Genomic DNA, 27278 nt, shown 5'->3' on the forward strand with positions numbered 1-27278 from the left:
TCTGTCAGTGGGTTTTCAAAAGGTAACTTGGTGGGCAGAGAAGGATTTTTTTTTTTTTATTTAATGTATTCTGAACTATGGCCTCTTGTTTGAGAGTTTCTAGCTATGGAATATGTAAAAAGTGCATAACCCTATATAATTAAGCTCCTTAACTTTCTTTTTAAAGACTACTACTACAATGCATTACCATAAAATGATTGGAGCTCTCCTGCAGCATGCTCATTCATATATATATATTAGGAAACAAAATGGTGTTGACTTGTAAGATTTTGCCACACAGTAATGTTAAAGGGCCCCATTTTCAACATGAACCTTTTGGATGTTCAGATCTATTTAATTTTTATTTTAACAATGTAGACAGAGCTTGAACAGCAGCAGTATTCAGCCATATTTTCTGCTGCCTCTGTCTGAAAGAAGGGTCTTTTGTTAAATGACACAGACTCGGAAGGATTAGAAGCAGTTTTGCATAGAGTTATTAGGCAGCAGACAAGATTGATTCGTGTCCTAGCTGGGGACTTTGCTTGAGCCAAGATTTTCTTTTAATTGTTATAATAAAGTAGGATGCTTATGCAAGGAGTAGAGAATTGAGTGCACTCAACTATGTATCTGAGGGACAAGCAAATGCTCAATTTATTTAAATATTCCAAAGCCTTGCATTCTTTCCATGTTAGCAGTGTCAAACATATTGTCAATAATCTGATACACAATTTTAAAGCCCTTATACTCAAGCTATTTAAGCATTAGTTCACTTATTCTGTCTATTAAAGTTATAATTATAGGCTAAAAGGTAACCAGATTATTGTAGAGATCTCTCCTGACAGCCTTTAACACCTAGTTAGATGTTAAAGCCTGGAAATTACAAGTCTCTCAGTATCACTCAGACACAGTACTTCTTGAAGCAAATTGCTATTTCTAGATTGTTTCTCATTCCATGGTACTGCTCCAGTGCTCTCCAGCTTGCTCCGAGTGCCTCTGTACTTGTGGAACATCTTCATTAGGAAAAGAAAAAAAAAGTTCTAACAAACCTCTTGCTTAGCATGCATCTTAGGTTGAATTTCCAGATATGTAAACACACTGCTCTTAGTTCAAGATGTGCTGAGGCCATCTGACAGCTTCTGCCTTCTCTGATTTGGATTTCACTTAGGGTGTTTGAGGCAGTCTAGCAGTTTGCCAGTGCTGCTGCAGGTGCACTGCTCTTTCGCCCAGCTGCCGCCCAGGGCCCCTTTTCTCTCTCCAAAACACTGACTTTAACGTGCACTGGAGAATTCAGCATCAGTGAAAGTGAGGGGACAGAAATGGATGGGAGGAGAGAGGAGGAGGAACAACGAGCTGATTGTGGTCTACTCGAGTGCATCGCACTGCTTGAGTAACTTCATCCCTGGGCATTGTTTCCATGGCAAACTAGAGGTTGCAGTGAACTCCACAGTGATCTTGTCCAACACAAATAAGAGCAGCAGCAACAGAACGGTGTTGTGGGTGTTAGTGTGCAATTAGCAACCAACCAGTGTAATCCTGCAATGATTTTTCTCTGCTTGCCTTCACCTGCTAAAGCTCAGGGTAGCAATTCTTCATTGCTGCGGTTACCTGCACAAATTAAACTAATGCAGTTATGCCGTTATTTTTCTTTATCCCATCTCTTCTGACAGTATCACCCACCACAGAAGTGATAATAATTAGCAGCAGTGAACCTGAAACATGTTACCTTATACCATCTTGTACTCTGTAACCATAAAGTCAGGTAACTCGTCTATAGTTTTCTTATTATAGTTGCTGAGAGCTGTAAACATTACAGCTCTCAGTGCTGGGAGCTTATTGAAAATCACTTATTTATACAGACAGCACTTGTATGGATGAATGTATATCCTAAGAACGTTGTCAGCTGCCATCCTTCACTGAAAATTTGTACCCATGCTAGTCAACATGATTGATTTGACTCGGTGCCTGTACTTTGGAAACAGTATTTGGTTTATTATTAAAGCTTAACTGTGTAGATGCAGATTCAAATTAGTAATTAATACTTGACCTTACTGGAGCTTACCTGTCTGGCTGCCCACAACAGCTATCTGAACCTTTGAAAAGCACATCCTTGAAGGACAGAATTCATCTCAGCATCTGCAAAGGAGGCATCTAGCCTAAGCTACTTGGCCAGCTGCTTGTCTCTGCTCCGTTGTCAGGGGAGATGCATTTCCACAGGGTGATTTGTCCTGTCCTAAGAGATATGTCTCTGGCTGTCAGGAATGATCATCCTCTGAAGATGCCAATCTCTTTCCATTCACTGCAGGAGGAATTCAGATAACTAGATGAAACCTGCATATGCTGTGGATCCAGCTGCGCGTGACTTACTGATTTACAGTGGTTTCCACTTAGCTGGATTTTATGCTTTTATTAATAAAAACTTGAGGTCTCTGTAAGCAAATAATACCAAATTTTAATAATAACAAAATGTATTCCTGCAATAAGTCAGAAGTAATAGGAAGGCAATGATCCTGGTCTAGAAACTCCTGAGGGAACACTGAGGGTAGTGGAAGCTAATCGTGCTGTCTCACTGCTGATGTTGGCAAACCAAGTTAGGAAGCTGACTTTTCTGCTCAGCCAGTAAATAGGCTGGGCGCTGCCTGGAAAAGATTCAGGGCATTTAAACTGGGGCTCCAGCTGGCAAGTGTGACAACTTAGCTCTGCATCATCTAAGGTTCAAGCTCACTGGTTTCACCGTGGACTGTGCTGTGAACTCCAGCGGCTGTTCACAGGCAGTCAGGCATCCCTCAAATGGGTGGGCAGCTGGGTCAGCAGCTTCTGTAGCTGTCCCAGCCAAACAGCTGCTTTGCCACCCTGCTCTCATCCAGGAAACCATCACATTATCTCCACTTTGAAGTCTCACTGCCTCTTTTGCTATTTTGATGTGAACCTTTTTTAAATCAGTTAGTGATGTTTCAAGCAGAATAGGGCAGTGGCTCAAATATAGCTGTTTAATATCTGGTTGTTTCAGGAATCAAAATTTCCTGTTGCCATGTGAATGTTGTTTAAATTAGTATTATCCTGGCTGCAGGAATAGAGCTGAAGGAGTATTAAAATGTCATAAACTGTCATGTCTAGTCTTCAGAAAAGATAATAAAAGTCTTTCAGTCCAGTGCCAGCTGCATTTATTAATGTTCTTCAAAATTTTTGAAGCCAGAAGTGACTAGCGAAGTTATTAACATTAAATATAGGAAATAAAATAAGTGCTCTACATGTTTACTTTTGTTATAGTCTATGAGTGATGAATTTCTATCTTGTCTACTTCTTTAAAAATACCTGAAACCATACTGATAACATCATACCAAATGCCTGATATGTTTCGACCTGATTTTTGCTTTCTTCAGTTTTCGTTTGGATAGCCTTCTGTAAATCTGTTTAGCAAAGCAAAGACCTTGTTTACTACAACACTACATCCTAACTTTCAGCTCTTAAAGGAGCAATACATTATAAGTCCACTTATCACAGAATTTAAACAACGCAATGGGAAGGCAGTTGCGTAAGGCATGAATAATTTCATGAAAAAGCTGCCACTGGCTATATTAATATATCTACATAGCTTATCAAAGCAAATAATTACCATCAATTACAACATTATTTGACAATTCTGCAGTTAATGTGCTACTCTTAAATAACTGCTGTTGCACGATGCCACAGAAATTGCCATGCGTTAACTGTCTCATCACCAGAACATATGATAGATAGTGCAGATGGTAATTTGGTTATTCTTCCCTAGCAAAATAAGTTGTTTACTATGACAAACTATTCATTTTGGTCTTCTGAAAGAATGGTAAAAGGTACTTGGAGTATCTTTAAAAATAATCCCTGCAATAATTGACAGTTACTCTGAAGCATTGCCTTATTTGTGGAGCAGAGTTGCACGCCGGTTCACGGTCATGGCATGGGCTGATGGAGGATGGGGTGCTGCAAAACCCTTGAGTCTCTTCTCATACATATAAAGAGTGAAAAAATTCTGCTTTGCTTATCAGAAAATCTGCAAACTTTCCTATATATCTTCAAAAAGTACTCCAAGGCTAAAACGTTTACCTGACAGAAGTAATGAGCTGTCCTGCAGGTAGTTATCAAGATCATCAAATTACAGTCTTTTCTGGGATAATTACAGATATGCATTTAAAAGATAAAGTAAGTACTGATTCTGCTATTGTTTACTTGCGGGGTGTATTTCTTCAGCAGAGCAACAGAGTTCTGTGGAACCATCAGTAAAATTAAGTTTCACCTTATTTCTTACATAAATTGAAGGCAGAACAATGGTCAATGTAAAATGTTACATGCCAGTGAGCAGTAAATTAGCATTTTATTTAATAAAATAGAGAATCTTTAAGTGTTACTTCATGGTTAGTCTTGTATTTGCATTTACTCAATTACTTTGTAAGCTATTTGTTTGTGAATATATGGTATCTAGGAGTGCAATTAATACCACAGTTTCATTTTTAGATATGACTCACATGGCAATGCATGGGCCAAAAAAACAACACAGCTGACAACCAAAAAATGAATTTCCCACTGGATAAAGTGGGGATTTTTATGAATACAAATAAGTTCACAAATACCTTCAGGCAGAAAAGGAAAGTGTGCCCTTTCAGGCTGGTTCATTTGTAACTCCACATGTGCTGACATACCTCCCCAGAGAAAGCCTGTCCATTGAGTAGGTGCTCTGATCCCTGGCTGTCTTCACTTCCAAAGTGTAACCGGATTTCCTCAAGGCGGTGGCTGTATGTCATCGGCCCTCCAGAGATGTTGACCAAATGCTCTTTGTCTAATCGTAGAGATACATGTCTCCCTGTATTATACATTGTCCCACTGACCTAAACAATATTGGAGGAAAAAAAAAAAGCATTTTGTCAATATCATTTGTAAATCCTTGAAACCTGTTACATGTACTTCAAGCTGTTGCACCTTACACGCCTTCATTTCAATGTGGCAATGTCTCTTATTGTTGTGAGATGAAATACACAACCTGAGGATATACTTCAAGTTCTGCTTTGAACCTTATACTGTATATTCAAATATTTTGCTAAATCTAGGTGTACATGTTTTATCCAGGGGCATATGGTTAACACAATGAATAGGATTATTATACTTCTAAATAAGTAGGCTTTTAGAATACTTTTTTAAGTGAGATCTGAATAATGACTTCATTACAAAATTTCTCCACTGAAAATGGTACCTTTCAGCTGGCATAAATTATTTAAGTATACTCGGAACAAATCTGAAATTTAACTCATTTTTTTCTTCTTTTAATATTTATAACAAAGTTATCCAAAAGTAAAGGTGGTGCAAAAGCAGAGATATAATTATTCATAAAATAGGGTGCCCTACTCCTCCTGGTGCTGCAGGTAAAAACTTTCATTGTCCTCCTCTGCAAGACTCTGAATGCTTTATGTTTGCAATTGACAGATATTTTAGACGTAGTGGAACAGAATTAATTATGGTTTGATCATATGTCTCCAGTTCCTACTACACCTCAAGTAGCTGTAATGCTCTTTAAGATTCATCTTTATTTTTAAAAAGACTGAATGCTACGCTTCATTTGAAAACTGATTTACAGTCACTGTAATGAAAAAGAAAATGATTGTAGAAATGTTTCATATGGAATATATTTCTGTCATATTTCCCACTGCCGGGAAAGATTCCTATAGTAAGAAGTTCCTTAACTTATGCCATTAGAAAGTGAAATACGCCAGCTTGGGCTAAAGCAGAATCGTGATTTAAGAACATTCTGCATGGATACAAATGGTACACTTGAATAACATTCATTTACTTTAAGAAGAGGAAGCACAGCAATAATATGCTTTGTTGCATTTCAATTTAAAATTAAAGACATGACTATTATGTATTATATCCTGTACTACATCAGTGCTATAGTAATTAACATTGCTGCAGTGTCATTTTATCTGTAATACTAATTACGGAGTTTAAATGACGTGTTTTGTTGCACAGTATGTTGTAAAAAGTTACGTTGCACAGACTGTGCAATAGAATTAAATGGATGAGATTAAAACTGCTTTTGATTATCGTAGTTTTTTAAACTTTGATACAGATGTTCTATTTTTTGTTTATTCCAATTGGAAAATAAGGAGGAATATTTTTTTAATGAAAAGCAATAAACACAAATATTCCTACTCATTTCAAATAAAACACAGTGATTTTGTTTGTAAATGCTCCTTAGTTTTCTGCTTGACTTTGCATGCACAATAATTAAATACCAATTTAGTTTAATAGGTGAAAGAAGGTCAGTTTATTGAATTCAGTTTCAGTACACTGCATATGAATGACATAAAATTGCATATCATAAGTAAGACATGTAGTTTAAAAACAAATAAGGGGAAATGGTTTAAAGCCTCTTATTCACATTCAAAAACTCATGCTTCACTGAGCACTCAGTTAAATTTAGCAACTGTGCAAAATATTCAGAATTCATTTTCTTACTTAAATTGCTACAAATATCAAATTAGGTTACCATTATTTTCTCTCTCAAGGTAAAAGTGACCCAAATAACCTCTAATATGAATCAAATAACTCTCTGTAGAGCAGAGAGGGGAAATGATAAGAGACAAATTCATGAACAGGAGTAACATTTGTCTTTCTCATTTTCCCCCTCATAAAAATGTAATGCTTGTAATGAGATTGTATTGACTCTTTTAAAACAGAATTTCCCTACATAAGTGCAGATAAAAAACACCAGTAATGAAACGAAGTATCTGACATGCCTCATTTCTGACCTGCAGTGAGGGATGGACACCTGAAGTCAAACCATAAGAGCTTCCTGCATAGGCATACAAACTTGTCACCAGGAGAGACAAAATTCAAGATCTTCAATGTCAAAAATGCAAGGTTTTGTACCTTTTTTCAGCCTTTTCTGGCTTAAACGAAGCACTGGCTTTCTGGTTGTGATTGTGCCCATTGGAATGGGCTGCCCAGGGAGGTGGTTGAGTCACCATCCCTGGAGGTCTTTAAAAGATGTTTAGATGTAGAGCTTAGTGATATGGTTTAGTGGAGGACTGGTTAGTGTTAGGTCAGAGGTTGGACGAGGTGATCTTGAAGGTCTCTTCCAACCTAGACGATTCTGTGATTCTGTGAAGAGCAGCCACGTATACCAATCCAGATGCTGGTCCCAGTTGCACTCACCCTGTCCATTTCTTTTCTTAAGAGTGTCAACATCCCCCACCCTTACTAGTGACTTCTGATCGGCAGTTCTGTTAAGGGCGTTTGCTCACTACAAGGAGAACAGAAGTGTCTTACATTTGCCATTTACTTGGATTACATACAGAGAAAAGATGAAAATGTTAAGCTTTTTTTTTTTTTTTTTTTTTTTTTTAAATAAAAAAATCTGGAGACTTTCTGACCTGTAGTGTTTGTATAAGGCAGTGCCTGATTATGGGAAGCATTAACATACTGCTGTGTGAAATTCTCTATTGCAGTTCAGGATATTGTCTGGTTTATATACAAGCTCAACATCTGATGACCTTTAAAAGTGTACTTTTTAGTGTAACCACTTAATAGTTGTAAGACATAGTATTGCTTAGTGCAATCACCTACAGAGTCTGCAGATGCATTACAATCAGTAGGAAGGTGTCATGCAAAAAATGACAAAAGAAAGAACGAAGTTTGCCTTGCTTTTTTTTCAGCAGAAAACATTCTATTGTGTTTTAACTATGCACGCCTTTGATTGTGGCTGGAGAAGAAGTAGGTTCTGATCTTACTCATTATTTGAAGCTCCTGATAAATAGGGCTTTTCTATATTTTATGGTACTGAGCCTTTAAAGTGATGGTGCATGGTCACTTTCGAACATCAAACTGAGCTGGTCTTGTGGACAGCAAAGTTGCATGTGGCTTTGTAACGGGCCTCAGGCATAGAAATCGGCTCAGTGGTACTCTGTATTTAGTATGTTTTCCTATAAAATACACGGTAGGAAGACAGGGGTGTCTTCTGAGAAAGATGTTGACTCAGCCTGATACAGACAACAATACCTACTACTCCACAGAGCATATAATTAAATTTTTATACCTTTCGGTGGATTGGATAAAATGTTATAGGGTAGTTTAAAAAGGTAATATAAAAGATCTGTTAAGATCTGTATAACTATTTCCTTAATTTGTCAAATTAATCTTTGGTGCTAAGACCTTCACAGTCTTGGCCTTCGTGTTGCTCCTTGCTCTGCTAATAACATTTTTGTTTTACCTTTATGTTTGACTTAACGTTTTTTAGTAAAGTTAAATAAATATATTTATGTAAGGATAATTACATAGCAAGCTTAGGATAATTACATAACAAGCTTAGGAAAAAAGAAAGCAGTATTTCCCCCTCCTCATTTTCAAAAGGATCGATATTGACGTTTACTTTATCCACCAGAAATAAGAGTGCAGTAAAGAAAACATATATCAAAGCATCAGTAAAAGTCTGCCTGAGAAAACAGCTGCATCCAACATTTTCAAAGTTAACGATCGTACCACATTCTTAGTTGACCCAATTTTCCTCAAACATTGAGAAGTATTTCCAAACAGGTAATTTTACCTATGGCAAAATCCCCAAGTAGAACAGAGAATGTTGATGGGCTTTAGCCTTAATTGTGGAATGTTTCAACTTTGGTAGGCTTTAATTAAATTATTAACATATTCCTGATGTAGTTATTTTCTATTTAATCTCATTCATTTTAATTCTTGCTTCACAGAGCTTTGTGCACATAATTCCCCAGCAGCATTATTCTCTCTCTTTATCTTGATGCAAGACAGGCATGCTAATACATGTATATTCCATAATACATTTCTAAGGAAGATCTCAATACTCATGTGGTACCTGTGTAACCTGCTAGTCCTACGATCACAAAGAAGTCCAGATTCTGCTGTTTGAAAGGTGGAACACAAGTAAGATCAATAGAAGTCCTTAACTAATAAACACAAATTCTTTGATGTGTGTTTATCTTGGAACTGCACAGATTTTTATGACCATTAGAAAAAAAAAATAAATGAAACAATCTTTCCTAATGTTATTCTTCAACCCTGCACTTATGAAAACATTTTGTTGTGTCCTAGTTAACCATCTATCTTGCTCACTTACTCTTTTCTTCCACAACTAGTCCTGAACTACATAATTTTCAGAAGTTCTTTCATGTCCTACATCTTTACATTTTAGTCTATGATTAAACAGCCTTCAAAACCCCGTGCAGGAAAAGTGACAGAAAGAGAAGCCTGTTTGGGAGTGAAGCCATGCTAGGAGTGTAAGCAAGGAGCGCAAGAGGAAAGGCAAAGGAGCAGAGATGGATTCTTTGCCTTTCAGTCCCTTGCTACGACAGCAGCTCACTGTCACCTTTCTTCAGCAGGCTCTCTGCTTCCCAATGGTCTTGACAAAATAGCAAAATAGTCTTTTGGTATTTTGGATTTATTCAGGTATCAGTGGTCTGAAGATCAGTTCCAAGAACATTTTTTAACTTGTATCAGTGCCTGCCAGTGGAGCAGCACTGAATGTAAGGAAGCGAGAAAATCAATTGTGTATGGCTCCCTGCTATGGTGTCCTTGGATCTTATCTGTGGCATTAGACGTTTCTTTCTTTGGGATGAAAATAGATACAGTCAAAGAAGGCCTAGCGCTGGGTAGAGAAGCAAATCACCAAGTATTGAAGAGTGTTTTGAAGGTGTTGTAATGCCCCAGTTTTATATCCTGCAATAACCACATTTCTGTTGCCTGCCACCTGGCTTCTATAGTTTCCTCCTGAATGTGATGGTTTATGGAATACGACAGCAGCTCTGCAAGCTCAGAGGGGTGGGCTTTCTGCTCCTTTACCAGCACCTGAGCTGTTAATGCCACTTGCTTTGTCCTGACTTAGCTTTCTACTGTTTGGTGTCAATGTGGCGAGGGCAGCAGGTGACCCGGATCCTACCTAAGGGACACATCTTGTGCCATCAGGTTTCTGCTCAACTAGTGGCCCTAGGAGGTTCATAGAGGGACCAGGGCTCCATGGAGACATTAAAATATTAATACTAATATTAACCTGTCCCTAGCATCTGCCATCTAGGGGTCTCAAAGTGCTTCACAAATGCATAAATAAATATACAATTGTCTTCTGTCTCCCAGGGATCAGTAAGCTTTAATGCCAGGCTGTACTGCTTTCTGCCTGGGGATTGTCCCGTGCAACACTTCTGGCTGTAGCTCAGGTCACCCAAGCTTAAGTTTCTAAGTACAGCAGCAAACTGATTAATGTTTTTTTCTGAGTACTCCAAGCACATTCCTTTCGTTTAATGATTGTTGTTGTTGTTTGTAGTATCTTGACCAGACGCTTTCTGCGATACAAATATTGTTCCCATTGATTTGGATTGATTGTGCTGTGGTAAGCCGCTTGTATCTCTCTTGTGCAAAGCAGAGACTGCTTCAGGGTTGGGAAAGAGTTTCCATAGACTCCAGGGTATGTCTGTGATTTGAAATCTGACTTTAGGACTGTGACTAAGCACCACACCAAAGTAGGAGTTGAGATGTAGTAAAGCACACTGCTTAGTTCTCTGCACAAGGATTACATTCCCTTATTTCAAAGCAGTGCCTGGAGAAGAACATAACTTTTCCTAATGTTGTGCTTATGGCACCCAGTTAGTTTTAGAAGTAGTTTTATGCTGCTGTTGTGATTTTCTAGAAGTTGTTAACAGGGGACTTATGATAGAGAATAAAAGATACTTCAGTGATATTCTTCTAAGGTATTTAACAGTTGTTTAAAACGGCATAATTGTTTCTGAAGTCTTATCTTAAAGAAGAGATTGATACTAAATAGGAGACAACTGTTGTACAGATTTTTTTACAAACTATCATGGAAAATTTGAGAGCTCTGTCCTTGTTCTGCAGTATTTCTGTATGCATGCATAAGGATTGTATTTCTTAACTGTTTGTAAGCAATTGCTTTCTACAGAACATTCAAGTGCATTTGGTGTATCTTTGTACATTTGAATATTTATTGTTCATAATGCTTTTTCCCTGCCTTTGTCTTTAAGCTCAACATATGCAACATTATGTAAAGAAACTGTAGAAACGCTGCTCATATAACATCATTTTCAGAATTATTTCTGAATAATTCTGAATTATTTCTGATTTTTTATTCAGTATAATAAAGAGCGTACTTTCTTGGACTCGTAAATCATGATATTTTATATATTTGCATGTAGATGTCTCTGGGCCTTAGACATAGATATATCCAAAGTATTTCATGCTTATATTTTGAGGTAGATTCCAGTTGTAATTCCTGCAAACTTTCCCTGCTGCCAGCAGAGAGCACTGTTGACCCATCCCATAGAGCTATCACCTCTATACCATTGGGACTTCCACCGCAAGGAAGAAAATTAAAACTGAAATCATTTGGTTGGTTGGTTGGTTGGTTTGGTTTGGTTTGTGACACTGCTGTAATCCGTGCCTTCGCTTTCAGAAGTGGTGGTTTTGGCTGTGGGACAGAAGTGTGGAGTCTGTTGCATCAGTCAAACAGCTTTCTTCTGGTCTACCCCACTGTGTTTGGAGGCTGCAGGTTCAGCATGTGGCTTGAAGGCCATCAGATAAGTGACATATCCAGAGTGCTTTTTTTCTGGAAAAAATACAGTGTTGTGCTTGAAAAAAAAAAAAAAAGAGAGAGAGAAAAAAAAAAAAAAAGAAAGAAAGTTTTCTGGGTGGGAAGAAAATTAAAGATAAGGAAATCCCAGAGTTTTGATACAGTACCACGTACTGGGAGGGAGCTGCAGTGTCAGTGCTGAGCTTTGAAGAACAACAGGCATCATCATCAATATTTGATTAAAAAGGTCTGTATGAAGAAATGTAAAATGTAAGAGAGAAGGGTAAAGATTAAAATAATCTTTTCATCTTGCAAGTTGAAAAGTTTTAAAAAGGAAATGATGTTAATGAGTCCAATTAATCTATTTACCTGCTTAACATAACGTGACATGTTCCAGCATATGGCATGACACACTTTTTTTTTAAAGCACCATTTTCAGTAAGAATCTCTGCCATTCACTGATCTTCAGTTTTGCCTGTTTACTTCCCTTAAGTGTCTGATCTGTAAAAATCTTGGAGCAAACCTCATAAATTAAATATTCAGGCGTACTGGCTAATGAGCACAATATGTCAATTTTCAGAGATCAAAATAATGTGCTTCAATAATGTATACACCATTCTGTAACAAAAATATAATTTTAATAGAGGACCCGCAGGGTCATGGTTAGCCTGAGACAATTATATGCCACAGGATGTGAAGGAATGAAACTGCTCCTAGGACATTGGTAATACCCCACAGAGTGTATATGCCACATGCTGCCTTTTAGGGATAATAAAGTGCTTTATTATATTTCCGCTACTACATTAATGCAAGGATTTTACCTTGTTAGTAACCATGAAGGCTAAAGCAGATGCAGCAGAATGTATGGTGTCTAGCATTAATAATTGCTGTATGTGTGTTGATGTTTACTTCTCTCCTTAATCTAAAATATTCCAACTGTATTTAAACCAGATGTAGCAGATGAATTAGATCTCAGAACTTTCACTAGATTTTAAAACGAGAATCAAATTAGTGAAATAGATGAGCAGAAAAACTGGCATCTATGACTGGACAGCTTCCACCAGTGCTGGCTGAAGCCTCAGGGACCAGTAAGGCTTTTAAGTGGGGGATATATCTTGATTCTGAGAGCTTCCTGCACATTGGATCCATTATATGCTGTTTGGTGTGAAAAAATAAATCATTAAGAATGTTCGGCTCTGTGAAACCAGGCTGGATCTCAGTGTCCATCATCTTCTGCTCTGTAGTATCCTGAAACCTGCAGCGTGAGTACTTGCATGCAAACTGAAGCATGGGAGAGGAATGTGTGAAAACAAGTTACCTTAAAAGACAGCATAACCTCAGAAGACTTCTTTGCATGCAGCAGAACTGTGCAGTATCAATGTAAACAGCATGCAGTTACTCGGAACGTAGAGTGAGAATGACCAGGTGTATCTTCAGCCACGTAGAACAGTGAAGGGATTGTGTCGAGTTCAAGTTAAATGTGGTCATACACAGGATGGAGCAGAGCCTCCATCCTGAGATCGCTGGCAGGGATTTTTAAATAAATACCTGGTTGTGCTTCAACAGCATTCACGGATCTGTCTTTACTATGGTAGACTCTGGAGTGACTTCAGTTTATTAGAAGAGAACTCGAGTTTGTTGTGAAGTGTCATGCACCTATGTCTTGCTCTGGTGTTTAACAAAAGATGTTTGGAGGCATTCTAAACCAGACACACGCTGCCTGTAACTAGATTTAGCGATTCACAGCCCTGTGCTTCTATAGCTGCATTTTACCACAGATGACAAGTCTTATCCTTTGGTGTGACACAGTTACAAGCATTATATGGAAGAGAAAGAGGGAAAAATTACATTTGCATGCTCCTTTTTGTTCATTAACCTTATTTTAGAATTAGGCTAAGTCAATAAGTAATTGAGAGAGTAACTGGGGCTTAGAGAACCCATTACCCTAATTTAGTCTAGCAATCTGTAACAAGATTTTAGTTTGAAGAATCCGCATTAAAAACTGTGTTAGGAATAATTTTTGTCTCTGATGAAAGGATGTCAGAGCTGTCTTTTTTAAACCTGAAGGCTTAAGAACATTTTCCAACTGGTGAGAAATCCAGACAAATGAAAACTCACCCTGTCCATTTTAAAGGGGGGCTTAAAAATTAAAATTGAGTATGTTAAAATCCCGAGGCTCTAATTGAGTCGCTATTTAATGAGTGGTATTAAGATGCACTGACTCCCGGTAGCTGCCTGGATTTCAGAGCTCTTTCTGCAGAGTGCTTTGGTTGAAACGCCAGTGGTTTTCCAATGGAATCCCAATCAGATGGAAATTTATAGCACTTATATTGAAATCAGTGGTTCACTTCCCCTATATTTTTCTGTAGTAAGACAGACTTCAGATAGTATCTCAGTTGATTGGGTATTGATAAATGTATCCAGACTTTCTAATATCTTTATTTTGCTTGTATTTTCTCTTCAGTGCTTCCTTTCCTAATAAAACTTTCAGAATTTCCCTGCTGAACAGATGAGGTATAGCTAGTTGATTGATTTAAATTCTTTTTGAAGCTGTTGCTTTATATTCTACTTTACTATTTGTATGTAGCATTAACAAGAAGGCTGCACTAAATTAGTCTGGGAAATATTTTTCAAACTAAGTTGTAAATAACACTGTAGTAAAGTGTAGATTATTAATACACTCACCACGTTATTTACCTGCATCCATCCATCTATGCACACGTGTATATGCATCTCTCTCTAAGTATGCATTTGTACAGATACATAGATAGAAATAAAATTTTTCCTTTTTTTTTTTTTTTTTTTTTTTTTTTTTTAACTGACTTCTGTAGATAGAAAGAGAAAGCGAAATGCCTGTCCTCACACCCAGGCCTGGATTAATGAGTTGGCAACACCTTCTTGCTGTGGTGCATCCAGAGCATTAGCTTGCTGTCCGAATGACTGAGAAGCATACGGCTTTCTGAGCAGGGTAAAAGATGTGCATACAAAGTTTATCTGTTTTACACCGCAGTCAAAACATACCATTATTAAGTTTAATGATGCAATTTTACAAGAGCCCAAAGACCCCGTTTCTCTAATTCTTTTTGCTGCTAAGAAGCTCTACGTTTCTATGCCTGTTAAGTTTTCATAAATCCTCTAAAATAATGAAGTGACCGCTGCTGCTTTGTGATATCCTCTGACCACTTGTTCTGTTTCTTTGCTGGGATAGAGCTCGTTTTGCTCCCAGTACTGGTGTGGTGCCATGTTTGGGATTTAGGCTGAGAATCATGTTGGTAACACCCTGATGGCTGCTGCTGAGCAGTGCTCACTTGGAGCCAAGGGCTTTGGGCTCCTTGTGCTGCCCTGCCGGCGAGGAGCCTGGGGGTGCCCCAGGAGCTGGGAGGGGACACAGGCGGGCCAGCTGAGCTGGGCTGCTCAGAGGAATGTTCCTCACCAGGGCTCAACCCTAAAACTGGGAGAGCTGATGGGGGGTTGATGTCTCTTGGGAACAGGTTGGGTGTCTGTGAGCGGGTGCCGAGCAATGTCGTTGTACATCAGAGAAGCCTGGTAATACTTCACTGGTATTGCATGAGATGAAAAGAAGAATTTATACAGCTCAACTTTTTAGCCAGGAAAGGGATAAAAGTATTATTAGCTTTTTTTAGCAGAAGTGTAACAAGTGTTTGAGAGCAGTATATTTCATAAGTTGCTTCCTAAATCACTGCCAAGGAAAAACATAATTATTGCAAAATAATTTCCTGAGCCCTGTATCTCTGGAGGTAAACTAGTATTTAGATAACTTGAAATTTGACCTCAATAAAATTTATTATATGTCAAGGCAAATCCTTTGTGACATGCAAAAATCATGAGCTATTCTGCCTAGTAGCATAGTTTGCTGTTTTTTTTAGTGTTTTTTGTTTTTTGTTTTGTTTTTTTTTTTTTTAATAGAAGGGAGATGTTTTGTTCTAGTTCTTTAAAAAAGGTGAATAACTTAGCTTTTCCAGTAATAAATATTACTGTTTCTGTTTAACAGAGGACTGTTTTACTTTACTCTGTTTTATCTGTCTCCAAAACGTTTGTGTAGTTTTTTTATGTTGAGAAGAAGAGCTGCAGTAGAGGTAGAAATAAAAACAGGCAGATCCCATCCTAAACGTACCTTTGTTTTCCCAACAATGCAAGTTGGGAAAAAAAATATTAAAAAACAGATCTCCCTAATGCTGATAGCTATAAATTATATCTTAGCTAGAAGAATCTCCTCTGTGTTTCAGCATGCCTCTAACTCAAGTCTCTGAGAGTCAATGTGCAAGTTGGATGGAAGATGGGGAAGGTTGGTCTGCAGCATGAACTGGAGCTGCAGGCTGACTGGCAGCATGGGGACAGCCCTCACCTCCTTTGGTGGTTCCACACCTGGGGTTACGTGGTTATTTGTCATCATTCCAGTTACTGTAGATGTGAAATTCTTCCAGTCAGAAAGCTTCCTAAGGCTTCACTTATGAGCACTTTTCTGCTAAAAGTTGCTCAAGAGATACTGTGTTAATTCTCCCGCCATTCCACATTACCTGCTGTGCTTTCAGATTGCATGGCTAAGGGGAAAGAGCTGGTTGTTTGATATTCTAATCTTCTGAACATCTCTACATATAGAGGAGTTATGAAAATTAGTATTTTTACAAGTAATCAAAATGACACAATGTCTGGAATTCCAAGAATCAATTTTTTACTCTTATATCGTTCCCAAACATGTCTTATTTTATGCAGTGAAAGATGCTTTTCCACTAGCTCAAATATAAAGAAATGGTGAGACACTATTCTGAAAAAGGTTATTAGAAAAGCAATTTTTGCATCATGCTAATTTACCATCGGTTTCCCTCTGTTTTGCTTTGTCACTGTGCTTACCAAAAATACAGATTTTTCTCGCTTTGCAAAGGAGTCCATGGGGAAAAGACAAAAAGGAGTTATGGGATAAAGTTAGCTAGGAATCAGCATAGAACTGAATGCTTTTCCAATAGGGGTACAGTTTAGCTTAGGTAGGATCTTAGCTTTCCAGACATAAAAGGCAAGTTCATCTTTAAGGAACATTTTATCATATATAGTCTAAAGAGAGTTTCAAGAATGTTTAATCTGTTGAAACAAGTTCATTTTTATTATCTTCCCAGGTAGAATCTTTTAAAATAGTGGCTTGTTGTCAGTTATGAATCAGCATTCAATTTATTAGCAATTGCTTTTCCCCTTATTTCTTGTACCTTCTTCCTTCTCTACAGTGTGCAAACCACAGGCTGAGAAAGCTCCTGTATGCTACTGAAGTGGTACCTTCCCCACCTCTGGGTGTTTGCACACACACTGGTGTGTTCACAATCCTATTCCTGATGAATTACAGCCGAGAAGTCGAAAGGTACTTAACGTTTTATTTTCAATGTAAAGACAACCTTGCTCTCTTTATCCTAAATGAAGACATGTTTTAGTGTTCACTCTCACAGATTTGTTCTCCTTGCCTGCAGAAAAGGAAAATAGTTTGTGTGCTTATGTTCTTATGAACTACATAGAACTTAGGTAGAAGTTGGACTGGAGCTTCCAAAAATGAAGTCTTACAGATCAGAGTAAGTATTTCTTACAAGGCATTAGTGAGAATGTTAGCACACTTGGTATTTCTAACAATTTGATATGCGCTTCGATTCTGAATAATGGGTCTGCCCATGAGCAACTGAAATCTGTGAGGGGTACCAGTTTTTAATATGTAATTGGTGACTGATAGTAAAGATAGGAAATACTGGTCTACACTTACAGAAAAATATCCACTTCCTGATGTAATTGAAGGATTTGTAAGTCTATCGTGGCTTATGTCGTATTATTTTCACACCAACTATTTCTAAGTCTAGATGATGCCTAATAAACAACTCCTTTAATCATCTTTAAAATGACAAACCTGTTGATAAATTGAATTTTCTCCAACAAGATATTGCTATATTGATTTTAGTACTCCATTTTTAATAAGCAGAGACTGTTCGGAATTGCTTGCTATGACAGTCTTGAAAGTAGGGCATCAACTGACTTGGCAAATGGCTGAATTTATTGGGGAAGTTTTTGCTAGAACTCTAATCCATTATCCTTTTATTGTTGACATTAATTTGCAATAAGGACACTGGGCCAAATCTGCCGCATATAAAAAATAGACAAGTACGTCTACCTAAAAGTTTCTGCGGTACATTTGCTCTTTTCAGGAATAAATAACATATCCTTCCAACCATGCCTGAAGTCACCAAATTAAATTCTGTGTATAGGCAGCCTTAGTGCCAACTCCCATCTCCAAGTATGGGCACATCACTCACTGAGCAAAGGGCTGCGGCTGCTTAATGCGGCTGCTTTGGTTAGCGTGAGCAGCAGGTGTGCAGGAGTTTCTAGACCCTGGCGCTAGAGGTAACGTAAGACAGCAGTGCTGAAAAAAGGTGATGCTTTTTTTTCATTACTTGGAAGTGCACCACTATGGTTAAGGGAAGGAAGATTCTATTTTCCTTAATTGCAAAGTTTCCAACAACTGATTATTTTCATGAGTAGCAGAATAACTTCAGTGTCTTTACCATATAAAAGGCAGATAAGTTCTTACCTCTGGCCTATATTATTTTGCTAGAGGGTACACAACATACTTTTAAGGTAATGTTATGGCTAATCACATTACTCAGAAAAGGTGATGGAAACCCAGTGGCTGGGTCAACATGTAACATTTAAAATGTTGCTTGTAATTGCAAATGCATTTTTGGAATTTATCTTAGTTTTCCGTGAACATATGAAAGCTCTGGACACATTAAGGAATTTAATGGTGTTTTCAAACATCATATGCTGAGTCTACTTACTGAAAAAGGGTTACTTGCCTTAATGACTCTTTATATTTCTCTTTGGTTAAATTAGCAGAAAATTTATATGAAGATAGCATATCTGTTACTAAAGCAAACATACAAGATTGAGACAATACAAAATTCTTGCACCCTTTAAGCTAGGATGAAATAAACGTAAAAACAAATGTTCTAAAATGTTTCAGTTTGAGATAGAGAAATATTTTTGATATTCTAACTTCCACCTCAAGAGCGAGTATAGCTGGTACATTAAAACTGTGTTTTTGTATGTGTACAAACCCATTCTGGGACTAAAAGCATATCCATAATTATCCAAATACATAGGTGCCTATTCGCATGTCCAGCCAGTGGTATGTGTGGATTTTATAATGCCTGGTCTTTTACAAAAGCATTGTTTTCTGTTTTTTCCTACAAGCTCATGCTTCCCTAACCAAAAAGAAAAAAAAATGGAGGGGGGATTACTGAACAAAACGTGATATATACAAGTTAACAATTGACAATTTAGTAATGGGTACTAAGTAAAAACCTGAATAAGAATGTCATGGCCAAACCACCTTTAAGGGATTTCAGGTTTCTGGTTAAAATACTGTTGCTTATTGTCTTTTTCATTTATATATTAAAAAAAGATTTAATACTCCTAAATCCCTGCCTCTCATCCCTGGTATGCCCTGTCAAGCAAAACCAAAACAAAATCAAACCAACAACTTCTAGGATAAAAATTCTACCCTCTAGGTCAGTGTTCCTCAAACTCTGAGCTCTGATCCCTTCACACAGAAATGGAGGCACAAAGCAACAAATGTCAGTAACTTATTTCCCCATCAATGCAGGACTGCCAGCTACCTTCACCGGCTGGCAGCAGCTGAGTCCCTGCAAGGCAGTGGTGTCCACTGTGGGACCTGCAGACATGAGAAGACTGAAGAGCCCAAAGTGGTCCACACATGCCGAAAGCCTGAGGAATACTGATCTAGGTCAACTTTTTCCACATTCAGGCACTTTAGCAGACGTGACCTGATTCTCAGAAGTGCTGAGTAAACAGAATTCTATAAATGATAACATTTCAACAAAGAGGGCTGCTTTTCATATACTAGAAAACTCAAAACTCTGAATATGTCCCTTAGGCTATTAGGAAAATGTTAATCCTGATGTTTTCATCTGTAGTTATGTGATTTTTTCCCTTTATCTTTCAGTGATTTGGTTAGTTCAGTCCCCTTTTTACTGTCCTACATACATGTGTAGTCTGCACTGCTATAATTGTGAGGCTGCTTTTCTTATAATAGCTGTTCCTATGTACCTCTGAAACAAGTTAAATACGTGCAGGAAGATCCCTAGGGTTTTCTGTTCTCCTGGGCAAAATCATTGTCCGTTCTGTTTTTCTATTTTTTGTGATGTTTGCAGAAGAATTTCCAAATGCTTTTTGCAGTATGCTGCCTGAAAGATACCTCAATACTGACAAAACATGTAGCACAGGGATGTATGTTTTCTACCCAACTAAAAATGCTCAGTAAATGCCTTTCTTTTTCAAACTGTAGGGCTTCATCCAAGCTAGTGAACGCATTTTTCTCCTGATCAAGGCTGTGCGACAGATTATAAATTCTTGTTTTATCTGAATGTTAATCTGGTAGTGCTGTAAGAGCATATGACATGGGAAAACCTCAAAATATATTCAGTGCTGACCTACCTTTAGTTCTAAGTTTAAAAGGTTGAACATATCCTTCTGTATCTATACCACAGTTACAGCCCTGAGATTCTCTTCCTGAAATCATCAGAAGCAAGATCAGGTTATAATTGTCCAGATGTAAATTTGACTAACTCCTTATTAGAAGAAGAAACAAACAAACAAAAAAACAACACAACAAAACCTATCCATGTGGAAAACTCTTATTTAACTGTAGGGAAACCTAGAAGGTTCTATAGGAAGAACTTTAAAAAAGCCCATTGTGATTATTCTCCAGGATTCTGAAGCTATTTTGCTACAGTATTTTATAGAGATAGAATGGTCTAACATAAATAATTCAAACATCCCAAACTGGGAGACTTCAGATTCTGCTACAGAGTATCCGTGGAGGAAGATATTAACAAGTCCAATAGAAAAGATTAATATTTCTCCTGTTAAGAATATAGGGCTCCATCAGTCAGCATGCACTGCTGACTACCTGTCTCGCATCTATATTTTTTATGTTAGTAGGAGAGTGCTATCCATCTATTCTCTGCATTCACATCATAAATTAGAAGACACTGTTCCATTAACTAGTAAAGTAAAAAACATGTTGGTTATATTTGGATAACTAACATGTACTCAGAACAGTTACTTGTGGTATTACTGTTCTCTTCTTCCTGAAATGGGCCTCCTACCCTAGCCACAAGGTATTCAGAAGCCCTTACACCCCCTCGCCCAACCCCAGCATTTCTATGTACAAAGCTTTATTCTGGAATAAATGCACAAATAAAGTAGCAGCGGTTACACTAAAAAGATTGAACAAAACCTCATGAAGCACAGAAGAAAGCATGGCTTAAAACCCGGGATGACTGGGTGAAGTCCATACACTCTTAATTAATATTTCAGCTGGATATATCACCCCAGACAGAATAATCCCCCACTATTCCAGCATGCAGCTGCAGTACCAGCTAGCCTACTGACATGCTGTTTCTAGCAAATCAGGGACCTAAGGCTTAATCTACATCATCTAGAAAGCATGTGTGCAGAAAATGTGTAATGCCAGATCTTACTACAAAAAAGAAGATTAAGGCTGAAAAAGGATTAGAAATTAATTAAGGAGCTTCTTCATGTTTCCCAATATCCTTCTGATCTGTTACCAGCCTATCTTCAGAGCCTCTGCTACTGATGCAGTTGTTAGTGAGCGTTCAAACCACAAGCACTACAGAGGATTATCATTATGCTTTAGGACGAGCTGTGGCTTGGGGTTTATTTCCAGTTCCACACTTTCAGATTTTTGGCAGGGATCAGTGGGAGAGCTGCAGAGTCTGAGCTCAGGCAGGGACAAGGCTTTCAGGTCACACACCACCACCAGCAAGCGGCCCTTCTGCAGGTGGATGGGGCTGCTGCATCCCTGTGGGACTGCAGCAGGGAGCTGATGCTCTGAAACAGCCCCAGCTGATGGTGAGGCAAGTGGCCAGGGGGCCAAGTGGTTCAGGACCCTGAACTAATGAAACAACGGGGAGGCACAAGCAGCTCTCTGATCACTGTAGGCTCTTTAATTTTTCAGAGTAAAGCAAAGTTATTCCTGGCCTCAGTTTTGTGAGCATGACAGCTATGGGATTGTTTAGCAACCTACGATACAAGCACAACATACAAGTTAGGTGCTAACATGAAAAGCATCACCTCGTAGTTGCATTCAAACTTTGTGGTGTGCCCTCTGAAAGTTTTCATCCGCGTGTGCTCTACTTATACATTAAGATTATGCACCAGAGAATATTTCACTCTGATTAATATTAATTAGTTCTAGTTAATATTAATCATTTTAAAATTAATTATGGCATTTGCTATGCAGACAGTTTCTCACTTATGACATGGGGTGTTTCTATTTTCTGAAACTTGATTATATTGAAAAATTCAACTTTCACCCCACTGAGGCAGAGCAATCATTATTTTGTTTGAAATTCACAGCTTAACCTGCACACAAATGGAATTAACACCGCATGACTCTATGAGGTATTCTAGAAACAGGGCCCTCAAGCTTGTTTCAGTGAAAAATCAAATGTATTTTATCACCTTTATGAATACACAGCTACGAGCAGGTTCTGAAGTAGAGAGAGAATCATATACACTGACAGCATTTATGAAAGCAGTGGTGATAAAGGAACAGTAAACAATTTTTTGAAGAAGGTGAGAGTTTAGTTTCAAATGAAAACTCTAGAAATGAGCCGGGAAAAGCTGACTTGTCAAGCAGAAAGCCTTTTAGTGATTACATCTATTCCAGCACAAACAAACAGCACCCCCGAAACCTACCCCCAAACTCATGCCATCAATATATTAGACAAACTCAAAAATAAGCAGTGTTAATGATGTCTGCAAATTACTATTGATTATTATTGCAGGATGCAACAAGATTCAACATGAATTGAGACAACATCAAAGCATCCATTTCTTCTTACAAAATTTGAATAAATGAGTAATTCCATATAGCTGTCATGCTCAGCTCTGCGGTACTTAAACATTCCCTTTTCCAGGACAAATTCACAGGAGGAGCCTACCCTCTCTTGCATACATCTCAGGAGTTGCTCAGATTTCCATTTTCAGCTGCAGGTTACCACATTTCCATATTGCTATGGGCTGGTTTAGCAGAGCTGAAAATTTCTTCTATTCTAACTTCTCTGTCACAAAGGGGGATAAAGCAGGACACTTCTGCTTTTCATCCACACCGACACATCCATCAGGTCCCACAAGGCTGTCCTTCTCTCTTCCCTCTGCTTAGCTCACTGTCACAGCTACGTGCAGCCCTCCTCTTCGTCTCTGAAGCAGAACGCTGAAGCCTTCAGGCTGGGTTTCCATAAGACAGCAGTGCTGGACTTACTCTGCTTCCACGAAATAGGGGTATTTCAGAGAAACAGAATCAGATCAATGGAGAGCATGTCCATGCTGCGTGATGGAGCTCACACAGACAACTCGGAGCTGCTGCTAACAGAAGCAGCCCCAGAGCCAGAAACAAAACGAGCCTGCTGGCAGCTAATTGGCCATAGCGAGCTGCTACCAGAAAGCTCTTCGAAAACTGGCTTTGCTGAGACCTGTGCAGCCCTGGATTCATACCGCCTGTGACACGCAACCTGTCTTCAAACTACTGTCAAATTGTGTTATCTTTGATAAGACCCCAATATATAAAATAGCTGTGATCTGTGCAATATGCTGGATTGATAACTAGCAAAGCTCCCTTCTATTGTTTTTGAAGCAAAATCCTATTTACAGAAAAGCCTGTCATTACACAGAATCCACATACTTTTAAAGAGAAAAACATCTGCTTACTACTAAAAATATATGGGAAAGGATAACTTCAGGGAATATTTAACAATACCTGCAAAATACAGAAAGGGATTCAAATCTGTTTCCAGTATCACATTTAAATTCCTATGAACTTATTCATTTTGGAAAATATAGCTAGCAGCTGTTCCTCCTTGTCTTCTGACATTAAATTAGTAATTATTGTGTGTCGTGTGTGTGCAAATATTTATTTACCATTAGGTTTGTTTCTCTTTTTTTTTTTTTTTTTTAAACCACCATAGCTATTCAGCTCCTTTAAGTCTTCTAACAACTATGTAAAGATGCCATTTGGGAACCCTAAATTGTACATTTTCTCCATATGTGGCACACCCAACCTCCTGTTCTCACATATACATATAGATGACTGCATCAACCTATCTTACATTTCACGCAGCTAACCAGTTTCTAAGAATTACCATATAAACATCAGGTGAAATATAGCACTGCTTAAAAGGGCTTCATTAAAATGTATTTACCCAATAACTTCTGTCAGCTGGAATGGACTCTAGAAAGCTTCCTGCCAGTTATTTCCATGGAATCTGGTGTTCTTTTTATTGGTGTCAATGGGAAACTGAGTGGTTCTTCTCGCTTCGTGGATTTACTGTAGTATAAATCCACAGGCTTCAGCATAGCTACTTCTGATTTACACTATTGTGAGAAGAGATTCAGATCTATAGTTTATAGATGAAAATTTTTAAGTGACCATTGAAAAGATAAAGTATTCAATATGCACAGCAAAAGATGCCTTCTGAAGATAAATAGTCATTCTTTATGTATAGTTCACTTGTTTTTCTGCTTTGAATACTCTGTCAATGATCATTTATGGCAGAGTGCATACGAATCAGCCTTATGAGGTATTAGATCACATTGAGGGTAAATTTTCAAGTTATCCTAACTAATATAGCTGACAAATTGTGCGTGTGTTTACTTGTACAAGTCAAGTGGCAACTCTCCCCATGGTGGCATATGCACATGTGAATTTAAGCAAATACATTCGCCTAAAAACTACAGAGGTCATCTGGCAATTTGGTCCACATAGCTAGCCTTGTATCTGAAATACAACACTTTCTTGTGTCCAAATATATTTTTTTTTCTGTAAGATTCAAAATTCCTTGGTGATATTTTTTTTTTTTTTTAGATGAAATAACAAACTGTCTCCTGGCAGCACAGGAGATCTGAGGATTATTGGCAAGCGGGGAGTTTTGCAGACCTGTGCAATGTTTAAAAATTCACAATAGGCTAATTAGCATGCAGGTCAACCCGAAACAAAAAGCCAGGTTTGGATTCAAAAGCATAGCAAGATCAGCTGAAATCAGCCTGTTTCTTCTGGGGAGACGGGCACCACTCTGCCCCCACTTCTTGCGATTTTTTGGGTGCTAAGCACAGCTCGAGATCTTACTTGGTTTTGATAGAAAGACCTCTTACCTTAGGGTGAAATGACATCGTGTCAGCTCCATGACAAAGGGCACAGACAGCAATTAGCAGTGACACGGTGTGCCATCCAATTTGTGGGGAACACGAGTATCAGCAAAGGTCCACAGAAAGCGCTCTTTGTAGAGGATTGCACAGCACAAAGCTGAGCACCCTGCGCATCCCCTGGGTGCGTGCGGTCTGCCACCTGGCTGGTGGGGTCCTGGCAGAGTTAGGGCTGCCTGACAGACCTTTCTGTTTAGGATTTCAGAAAGTAACATACCTATGAATAAATTGTTATGGAAGTTAAGCTGCAGTACGGAGCCATGTAATCTATGGCTCACAGATTAAGATGTGTGATTTTACATAACCCTATGTACAAACAATGCTATGCAGTTAAAGTAGCATCATGCTGGGAGAAATGTGCAGTGAGAGGCAGGGTGCACCAGGTGGGGTAAGGTATTGAAGGGAAGCAGCCCAGGCAGGCATCATCAAATCAAAACTTGGCACAGCAATCTTATTCACAGTTTGATTTCCCTTGGCCTAATGCTCCTCTGCCTGCTGCACCCTGCAATACGATGTGCCCTTAAAAGCACTTTATTTTTTGCTTTGTTTCATGTGGACTCCCACCATCTTCATATTCTAAATATATATATCACATAAATATACCTATAAATGCATTTTTTTTAAATCTGAAATTATGTCTTTATTCTAGAATGTCTTTATCCAGAGACTGTGTAATAGTTTACGTGGGTTTAAGTTTAATGGATAGGAAACCTATGTACAAGGCAGACAGATCATGGCTTTAGAGGGGCTGTATCACTGTTACAAAATGGATTCACTGTTAGGTGAACTGGTACAACCTGAAGTGTAGGCTTGGAGTTCTGCTGGCATCAGCGGGAGCTGAGGAGGATTCAAGCCAAGTCCTTTTCACTCAAATGATGACAGCAGACATCATTTATTTCATTTATCAAGGGAGAATTTAAGAGGCCTGATCACTCAGAAAACGCCGGCCCTTGTCCTCAGCTGTACTGAATAAAATGAGCCTTCACCGAGCTCCTGGAGCATCAGAGTATGGATGGCTGAAGATTCCCCCCACATGACCACAAACCTTTCAAAAGCTGGCAGCTAACAACAGGCTGCTCTCTAAGGCAGAACATTTGCCTTTGGATTCCCACAAGGTTTTCCTATCCCGTCTCTTATTCAGGGTATATTTTGAACTGCTAGGGACTTAAATGCCAGCAATATTCACAAGACAGCAATCTCTACATCAATAGAGATAGTGCAACTGGGCTAGCTTTTCAAGTCCTGAGAGACATCATAACAGCATCCCTGTCTTGCCTTGTTCCAGGCAGCTGAATAGAGAAATACAGCTGAAAAACAGTCAAAGAACCAGAATTTTACTAGCAAGTGAATGGCATCAGTCATTCAGTGCAGCACTGTGTGCTTCTCAGAGATCTTAAGGATCCCAGCCCTGTTCCTAAACACTCAAATGAGGTCAGTAACCTGACTACATAACAAACTGATCTTTAAGTGTAATAATAAGGGAAGGTGACATGCTTCTCCGTATTGAGACAGAGACTCCCTTCCAGCTAATGTGGGGGAAGAATTCAGTAATGATCTGAGTAGTACGTTGTACTTTCTCTAAACATAGGCTGTGGTAGATGGTCTTTGTGCATTTGTTATGCATGTTAATTCTGCTTAGCTTTGTGATATCCACTGTCTGATTAAATTGTGCCCTGAAGTAATACTAGAATAAAGCTGTAAGTAGTTATTATATGCAGCAATGTCTTAATTGAAGAGCAAAACCATTTACTGAGATTTCTACGACTGCAAAATATGTTGATATTACTTGAGAAACAGCTATTTCTAAGCTCCAATTAGGAAATTACATTTATTGATTAAGGGCTGACATTGGATAACTTGCAAAATAGACAGCCAAAGATGCACTGGATCAAATCCCTCCTTGCATTTTCTGATTTCAGTCAATAACTTTTTCTCCCACTATGTAGAATTTGGTGATACTGTCACACTGTATTTCACAATTTTTTTAAACAACTAAAATAATAATTGCAGCTCCATTATTTTGGCAATGTTCCTATGGCTAAAAAATCAAATAAACATGTTTAAATCTGCCATGTAGGAATGGCAAGAATGTATGTTATAGTAGCAATGTGGGGCAGAACTAAAGGCTTTTGAGGAAATACATACACTGCTTCTTTGCACAGTGCAGAGGTGAAGTCTGTAAGATCACCCAGAGCCCCATCTGCAGCTTGTTGGACACAAGTCCTCTCAAGGCTCTGCTGTTGCAGTTCACCACCCAGCCCCTTGCAGGGAAAAGAGGTGGAAGGTGGCTTCTTCTGGAGGAAAACTTCCCTTCTTGCCCATCCCCAGTCCCTGGAGAATGTCTTGCTAATGTGCGCTGGGCTGACAGTAACAGATTAGACCATTAATCATAATTATTTGGATCATTTTCTTCCCCAGCTATAAAATGATAATG

The 27278-nt window shown here is 38.4% G+C and overlaps 1 protein-coding gene across 1 annotated transcript in view; it reads right to left on the reverse strand.

The window, feature by feature from the left end:
• Positions 1 to 27278, reverse strand: part of CA10 (carbonic anhydrase 10) — a 200911-nt gene that overhangs the window by 40484 nt on the left and 133149 nt on the right. The window contains exon 6 of the mRNA XM_082774689.1: positions 4653 to 4838. Coding sequence (XP_082630815.1) covers positions 4653 to 4838 — 186 coding nt within the window. The remainder of the gene's footprint in view (positions 1 to 4652; positions 4839 to 27278) is intronic.

The sequence above is a fragment of the Aythya marila genome, assembly GCF_965140915.1.
Source record: "Aythya marila genome assembly, chromosome: 18".
Taxonomy (NCBI): Eukaryota; Metazoa; Chordata; class Aves; order Anseriformes; family Anatidae; genus Aythya; species Aythya marila.